The 8,749-nt window shown below is 46.3% G+C and overlaps 2 protein-coding genes across 2 annotated transcripts; one reads left to right on the plus strand and one right to left on the minus strand.

Moving 5' to 3' along the window:
- Nucleotides 1-4,805: 4,805 nt before the first annotated feature.
- On the minus strand, nucleotides 4,806-5,306 carry HD556DRAFT_1304860 (uncharacterized protein; the record flags this gene model as incomplete). Its single annotated transcript, XM_041299714.1, has 1 exon — nucleotides 4,806-5,306. One exon carries the CDS (start codon nucleotides 5,304-5,306, stop codon nucleotides 4,806-4,808), a length of 501 nt encoding a protein of 166 aa, XP_041164616.1.
- A 342-nt stretch (nucleotides 5,307-5,648) lies between these two features.
- On the plus strand, nucleotides 5,649-8,320 carry HD556DRAFT_1304861 (uncharacterized protein; the record flags this gene model as incomplete). The annotated part of the gene is made up of 8 exons (XM_041299715.1): nucleotides 5,649-5,748; nucleotides 5,986-6,007; nucleotides 6,062-6,422; nucleotides 6,474-6,761; nucleotides 6,813-6,996; nucleotides 7,201-7,605; nucleotides 7,651-8,199; nucleotides 8,277-8,320. 8 exons carry the CDS (start codon nucleotides 5,649-5,651, stop codon nucleotides 8,318-8,320), a joined length of 1,953 nt encoding a protein of 650 aa, XP_041164617.1.
- Between the last annotated feature and the right edge of the window lie 429 nt (nucleotides 8,321-8,749).

Here is an 8,749-nt window from a genome sequence, read left to right on the forward strand (position 1 = left end):
GGTGACACATGCACATAATCGCATCACAGTAAGGATATGAATGATATCCTTAGTAATTGCAGTAGCATTAGGAGGGTAACTGGTACGAGATTTTTTCGGCCCAAGTGAGGTCTTCCAAATATCACCATGATACAAGTCATTCACAAGTGCAAGATGGGGAAGATTAATATTTGACCTCAATAAAACAATCGGCAGATATTCATTGAAGAGAATCTCTACCTTATTATCTTGCAAGCATCATGCCATTGAGAAAGCTATTTTTGAAAGTGAAAGCTGTGGAAATGCACTGCACAATACATTTTCGGATGATGAAACTAGGCCTGTAATGCGAAGAAAATTATTGGCAGGCAACGTGCTCAGCGCTCAGGCATTGATGGAATAACAACTTCCGTGGACTCACACTGCAGTCCAAGGCAACCTCTTTCGAAACAGATGCTGGCCATTCACGCCAGCGCATCATGATGGCATCAAGATTTTGTGCTTCGATCGCCAACTGAATTTTTATATTAGCATCGTATTATTTTGTATCGGTCAAGTTGAGAAAGGATTTTACCTTGTGGCTCATTGAATTTCAAATTTTTTTAGGCTAAATGTTGGAGTCACACGAGTACGTACTATCAGTTATCACAACTTCGGTCAACCACTGGTTCAGACACTTTGCAATATCTCACTTAACTCTGCTTCAAATCATATTCTGTCCAACCACATATCATTGTACACTTATAATACACTACTGCGAAGTTGAATAATCAAAATTGGTCGAGAAATGATTGAGATCCTTGTTCAGGTGTGACAGAGCCAAATATCACGTCTGCTTGTCACCAAACTGAGTCTGCCGTGGCGGAGTTTCAGATTTGCCGAACCACTCACTATTAGCAGATGTGTGCTCATAGGGTCTTGGACGGTGCATGGGGCGCGCTCAGGCCAAGAATGCCCATACCCCAACTCTGAGCAAAATGATCCAGCGCGAGTTGCGGATTCAAGAAGCCCTTGCTGGAGTTCAAGGAACTCCTTTGCAGCACCTTCTTTTGCACCGCACTGGCAGGCGCCGCCCTGTCCCAGTCATCTAAATAGTTCCTACAGCCCCTCATAAATTTGTACCAGTTCATAGTGTATATTTAATATAACCTTTTTGATTGTTTAACTTTTAGTTAGAGTAATGAATGCTACGAGGCCTGTGCACTTGAAGCTTCGAAGGTGCTGATACTGGATGCCGAGCAGAACTTGTTTCGGCAGATGTGACATTGAGTTACTATCGTGTTACATTGTGTGACTGTCTGAACCAGTGGTTGACTGAAGTTGTGATAACCAATAGTAGTACGTTCGGCATGCACATATATAGGCGGCGCTTTAAATCAGCCAAGCGAGATATGCAACCACAGTGATGCCCGCCGATTGGCAGACGGGTCATTACTGTAATATTCTATTTTAAGTTCAGGTCTATGTGGCGATACAGTACATCTAAAAGAGTCGAGTTGTCGAAAACGAGTTCAAACATTGTTTTGAACAATTTGAATTCGGTCTAGCGCAGGGCGCGCATTCGTAAATGTTGTTTTTGCTCGACCGAGAGAAAAATACCATTCTGGGACCGCCGTTGTAGTAAAAATGTTAGGACATGGTCCAAATATATAAAATCAAAATTTTCACAAGTGATACAACTATTAACTACTAGAATGTGAATATATTAGTGGTATAGTACATGCATTTATTCAAAAACAAAATCAGATAGTTCGTCGTTGGTTTGTTGTGAGCGCCCGCAAATGACAATACTATCTGTAAACTCGTCAAAAACAGACTTTTCAGTGTCATCGAGCCGATCCAGGCTCAGAACAATATTCGTGAATGTCGAAAACATCATCTGGGGGGTGATCCTACCCTTCGTGAGTTGTATCAAGCCCTGCTCCATCAATGCAGACTCTGTAATGGCGCCGGCTGTCATATCCCGCTGTAGAGACTCATGCCTCTCATGGTGTGATATGGCACTTTTCACTAGGGAGTTCATTGCACGAACTTGCAGCACCATTCTGTGTGCTATCTGCAGCTATCCCTATATGAGGCGCAGCTTTCCCGCGCAATGTGCGCCATGCGCGCACCATTCCCGCGCCTTACGATGTATACGCGCGCGTGCTTTCCCGTGCTTGATCGCCCTATAGCGCCCGCCATCCGGAAGCATCCATCCACTGTCCACCAAGCTCTCTAGTGCGTGTATTTCCATTTCCTTTATTTACATATCATTCCACCTTTATTTATATCATGGACCCTTACTTACATACATATATCTTTACATACCTTACTCGGTAGCGATTCGGCTCTGCATGACAGCGCTTAGGCACCATATAAGCGCCAGCATTACCTACCAGGTGAGAATTACTTTACCTCCCACTTACCCACATACTACTTAGGAGAACATAGTAGAAATCTATTCTTTGACACCTCGCGCTCGTATCTCTTGTCTAGTATCTAATCACCACTTAAGCAAACTCACTCTTACTCTCTCTCATTACCGCTCACGCGCGCTTCCTGCACCTTGCGCGCACCTTCGCTTTCCCGCGCCTCGCGCGCACCTGCGCACTTTCTCGCGCTTCGCATCAGCCGACCAGTAGCGCCTTCGGCGCGCACTACTAGATCCTTGCTGCACTCGCTTCCCCTTTAGGGTCGAACGCACTTGTCGTCTCAAGTATAGCAGACTAGGCAACACGCGACCTCACAACATTTACAGATACAGTCAGGAGCTTCATTTGTTCCTCTCAGTATTGTTGTTTCTAAACCGCATTCCGGACCAACATCCGACGATGTTCCCACGCCTCATCCGGACCTCCGGACCTCCTGTCCATGTCTCCAGACCCAATCCTCTATCCGTCCAGATCCCTGTACTCCTGCATCTGATATCCGGACGCCAGATCTGATATCCACATCTCCGGATCCGACCTATCTGTCATGTCCGAACTCAAACCTTAAATCAGCGCCCATCCCCTTATGGTAATCACCTGTCTCCGGACTTCCGAACATCCAGATCCGACCTGCGTCTATCTTCTGTGCCTTATCCCTTTATACGTTCCTTCTTGAGTTAGACTTACTCATTTTCTGTACCTCATTTCATTTCCGGCTTTATTTTCCTATGTCCTCATCTCTGTCTTCATTTACTATTTTCCGATAGACTAGTGTTTGACTTTTCTATACCCTCCGTCCACAGCCTCGCATAGCTTCGGACTGCGCTGACTGATTCTCTGTTATGTCCTTTGTAGTATATAAACCCTGTAAAGTCTCTATACTTCCTCAGTCTGAATATTACACATATTAGTCCTTGCACTAGCCTTCACCCTAAGTCCTCGTAACAGTTCTAGTCCTCCGACTTAGTCATTATCCATCTCAGGCCTAGGGAGGAATTCCCTAGGCTGGAGCTCCGCTCCTCCGCTCCTCCAAGTTTCTGGAAGTTCCTCCGGAACTTTCCCACGGTCCTCCGGACCTATTCTGCTTCAGACTTTGTCCTTGCAGCCTTTCCTCTGTTTGCTTCTACTCAGGACTTGTCCTAAGTAGCCATTACACATATCCCCGTCAGGACGAAACTCCATCGTAATTTCCGGAAGTTCCTCCGGAAGTTTCTTGCACTCGTCCGGAAAGTCCTTCCGACGTTTCCCACGCTCCTCCGGAAGTCCTTCGGACTTCACTGGACTTTCTCCGGACTTCATTCTGAAGTTAAGGGCACATACTTGAGTAAGGGGCGCAGCGCACGAGCTGAAGCCAAGCCCCTTGGAATCAGTCCTACCCTTTGTGCACGGTCTTAACACCGGCTGCGCCAATAGCATAACGTAGTTGACGGCGTGGGGATTCGTCAAGAAATGTGTGTAGCCTGAAGGGCGAACACCATATGAGTCTCGTTAGGACGTGAAGAATGAATGGATTGGTGAATTTCGAGTTAATGACAAGCGCACCATCCTGTCGAAATAGAATAAAAAAGTGTTCTCGAAAATCAATAAAAACTTACTGCAGTAAACGTGTATTGATGCATGAACACTAAGGCATTATCTATGACGAGGCGGCGTATTCGATCAACATGAAAAGTATCTGGGGGGATAACACAGCCCGGTGGTGGGAAAAGGGAATATCCCATCACGACAGCATGTCGGATGATCATTGCAAACGAAGTGCAAAATTTCGTCACTGTGCACCAGATATTTGCGACGTCCTTTTCATTAGCCGTCCATTGAGTCGCAACTAGTAGGATCAAATAATTAGTATAAGTTAGTGTGCGCATGTTGATTCATACCGAGAAGCGCTGGTATTCCAAGTCTTACTTCAGAAATGACATTTCTGACGATGCGTTTTTTGTCAGATGCGAGATATGCCAATGCATCCTCAGAAAAGACGATAGATAATATGCGCTCTTTCGAGAGCGAGATCGCTTGTTTGTGTGTCTCAAGAATGATATTAATGGTGGAACCTTCAATGGATTCCGTAGGTGCCACTGTCCCCGTCATCGTTGGGGGCGTCACAGCAGGAATGAGAAGACGTGGTGTGGGGGGCAGGCATTGAGTTGCATGACGACATGCTTTCGATGTCCTTGCGGGCCCTGTGGTCTGGTAATATCAGGTCAATTTTCGATGATGCAGGATAAGGGTTAAAATGAAGGGGCACGATGTAAAAAGAACAGCTGCAGATGTGAAAAATGAATACAAATGAGAAAGGGGCCATGATGGATTTGCTAAACTGTAGCATGCACGTTACAATGTGTTCTTATTGATTGATCAGTGGAGCGCATAATGACCGGACACATGTATAGCATACCTAAATTAGAAGTGCAGGGCTCATACAAATAATGGTGTATGGGAAGGGTGTGCGGACTGTGCTGCCGAATTGACCAAAACCTGTGAGTTATCTTCCAGATCTGCGGATACCAGATTATCTCTAACCGAAACCCCAGGCTCAGGTGATGGGGATCCCAATCCTCTAGCTCCAGGTTGCAAGAAATCCTTCTTGACACGTGCACCTAAGATCTTTGAGAATTGCTCAGCTTGTAGCAAGACAACACGAAGAATCTCCATTTCATCCTCATACACAGCTTGAAGATAATCTCTGTCGTCATTGACATCAGAACGGTCACGCTCAGAAAATAGCTTTCTAAAGATGTTTAAGTCTTCTTGAGTGAATCCGAGCCGTTCTTCATTGTCGACATGCAGAGTATCAAGGAATTCAAGGAAGTGCTCAGTTTCCTCAATTTCCCATGCGGTCACCAACATGCACTGGCGTGCAGTCTCATGAGCAGCAAGCTTTGCTTGATACCCTTTGTACAAGGTTGCAAGACGCATTTGTGTGAGGCCATTTTCCAATGTTCCGGCATGCTTTCAATAATTTAGTCTCTACAATTAAATAAAAGAAATACATGATACCTCAAGAAGTGAGTCAGAGGATACATATGGTTTGCATTCTCGCCCGGAGACATGAGCTGCATAACGGACCTCAATTGGAGCCGGAGAGGAGGGTACGGAATGAACTTGTTGCTCATTCTCTCGCGGATAAAGCCACATTGAGAAGCGCGCGCAGGGTTTGGAGGTGTAGATGGATTATAGAATAGGCTGTCCGTCTCTGATTTGGCAGCTGCAATCTGAGGTGTCTTTGCCAGTGAGGATATGCTTCTTAGTGAAGCACATATGTCAGAATGCCTCGTATTGGGAGAGCTTTCTGACTTGAGACTGGAATCAAAAAGAGATGATCCAGGAGTGGTAGCACGTCCGCCTGATAGAGGTGAAGGTGGGGGACTGCTTGATGGAGGAGGGCAACTACTGCCTCCAGATATGGGGGAGGAACTGACATGTGGAGAAGAGACTGTATGAATCATCATGTACAAAGGGTGGACTTGGGAGAACCTGCGGAAGGCTAACTGGGAAATCTAAGTATATGAGAGCGACCCGTTGGATTATCACAAGGTTGACATCAGCCGGCAGAGTCTAAAAGACTGAATTGATTTGCGCACTGCATAACACATAGCACTCAGCAAGGGGCAGCAAATGTGCGTATATCATTGTCACTCAATGGTGCTGATCAATGGACATACCTGTACCAGGTTTTGTCCCAACTGCAGTAGAGAGTTTCCTACAATCAAGGCCATTACCCTGCACTTGAATTCTCAGTCTACCTGTTGGCCACACGAGGAATGTCTGCATCAATTCCCTGTTCCCCCTGGGTTGCGAGGTTCCCAATCATCAAAACCTTCTACCACTACTGGTTATTGTCATCCGCACTCGGGATATGTCTTTGGTGTTGGCAAGAACCTGTTTGACAGGCTGCAAGACGATCAGTATAATTATCGGCGAGAAATAAATATGTATTACCCTTTCCATGATGAAGGAGAATGGGAGTTGGCGAAGTTCTTGGTTGAAAACTTAACTCAAGCTCAGATTGACAAGTTTTTAAAGTTAAAATGGGTAGGAGAAACTTTGAGTGCTGCTCGACAGGCCTGACTCCGTTGTTTCCAGTTTCACACTCGCCCAAAACCATCCTTCACCTCCAAGAAGCAACTTCTAGATTGGACCGATGCACTGCCCTCTTTCGTGCCATGGAAAGTTTCGAACCTAGAGTTTACGGGCTACAAGACGACTTATCCCGTGCAACTTATTTTGCGCAATGCTCTAGAGGTTGTCAAACAACTTTTCAGTGATCCGGTTTTCGCCAATCACATTACCTTCCAGCCACACGTAGTCAATACAGGAAGTCAACGCGAGTATGGAGATTATATGAGTGCCAATATGGCATGGAAAATCCAGGTTAGTTTGGCCCTTTTAGTCTACTACGTGAAGTTAATTCTATATACCTAGGACTATCTGCCAGTAGGTGCTACGCAAGTACCTATCATCTTGGGATCCAATAAGACCCCTGTCACGCGGATTACTGGAGGGCTCGAGATGCACCCACTTTTTATCACCATCGGTAACATCGATTCGGAGGTTCACTCCAAGGCCACCCTACGAGCTTGGTGCTGTATCGCCTACATGCCTGTTAGTAAGTTTCGCGTGCATCCTGACTATCAGACCATTCTTCAGGCGCGGCTATGGCATAAGTGCGTTGATCTCGTCTGCGCCAACCTGAAGGTTGCAGCAAGTGATGGCTATTTTATGCCTGATCCTTCCCGACATATTTGATATGTCTTTACACCACTTATCGCCCATGTATGCGACCTTCCCGAGGCCTCCATGATCGCTGCAGTCAGCAAGAATGTCTCTCCTGTCACTATGGCGACACAAGACAATTTTGGTGATGGAATTCTCTATCCTCCTCATACTGGGAAGCACACACTACAACTTATACACGGGATCGCCAAAGAGATTGATCCTTGGGATCTCGACAAATTTCAGAAGGCAGCAAAAGCTGCCCATCTGTCTGGGGTCCACATGCCATATTGGCTTGATTGGTTGTTTTCGTGTCCATCTGTCTTTCTCACTGGCGAAGTTTTACATACCCTTCATAAGTTTTTTGCAGATCATCCACTCAAATGGATCAAGGAGATAGTAGGAAAACCCGAGCTCGACACCCGCTTCATTATTCAGCACAAACAGGTAGGGACGCACCACTTTACTAAAGGCATCATGCACGTCAACCAAATGACTGGGTGTGAGCATCATGATATTCAACACACCATTGTTGCTTCAATTGCAGGCGCTGCTCCACCTAGATTCGTTCGTGCAATCCGCGCTCTCATAGATTTTATCTATTATGCTCAAAATCCAGTCCATTCTCCCGAATCCTTACAGTCGATGGTGCAGGCACTCTCTGATTTTCATGCATTCAAGGATGCTATCATCGAGGCCAAGGCGAGGAGGGGGAAGAAGGGCGCCAAAGAAGACTTTTTTATCCCCAAGCTCGAGTTACTCCAAAGCTTCAGAGGCACAATTGAGAGACTGGGTACCTTGATGCAGTTTTCAGCCAATATGACGGAGTGCTTGCTCATCACTCACTGCAAGGATCTCTTTGCCCGAACAAGTCGACGAGTGAATGATTTCATGGAGCAGTGCATACGGATTCTCAATCGCCAGGAGTCAATGGAATTGTTCAACCTGTATGCGCTGATCACTTCCCATGGTGCATCGCTCATCAACGCCATAAGCCTTGAAGATGAGGAAGTGACGACTGTCAACCCAGCACTCTCCTGGGTTTCTCGTATACTCCCTGATGAAGCATATTCTGTCCATGGACCTCAACGAGTCCGTAATCATTTTCACAAGGGCATTCTTTCTGGAGACACTCTCACTGCCTTCCATTCAACTTCAACACCAGATCTCAAGTCCCTGTCGCCCATCGATATTCTCACCAAATACGCACTCGTTGATTTTGATCACGCAGTCTCCCAGTTCATCCAGTGTTCTTCCCTCTCCAGTGGCGAGAATACTCACTGGGACCACAAACATGGACACTTTTACGCGTGGAACAAATTTCGATTGCAACTTCACTCTGCCTTCCAGCCTCGAGTGATCATGCCAAGCAGAGTGATCCAATCATACCCGCTGTAGGACACGAGCTGGCGCTGGGCTCGTATCGAGCTATTTCACAGTACACGCCAAATACCCGTCACATGCTAATCACTTCCCGATGTTATCCGACGCTAACCCGCCAACCCGACGTTTAGGCCGCATTGGACCCGATGTTTTCCCGCGCACTTGTCCTATCCATGTCCCGTCCCGTCTTGCTAGCCCCACTAGGTGTGTAGTTCATTATTTTGCACATTGCTCACGTCGTAGCCAGCGCTATTACATGTTTT

This window comes from Suillus plorans (assembly GCF_016647745.1).
Source record: "Suillus plorans strain S12 chromosome Unknown HD556scaffold_8, whole genome shotgun sequence".
Taxonomy (NCBI): domain Eukaryota; kingdom Fungi; phylum Basidiomycota; class Agaricomycetes; order Boletales; family Suillaceae; genus Suillus; species Suillus plorans.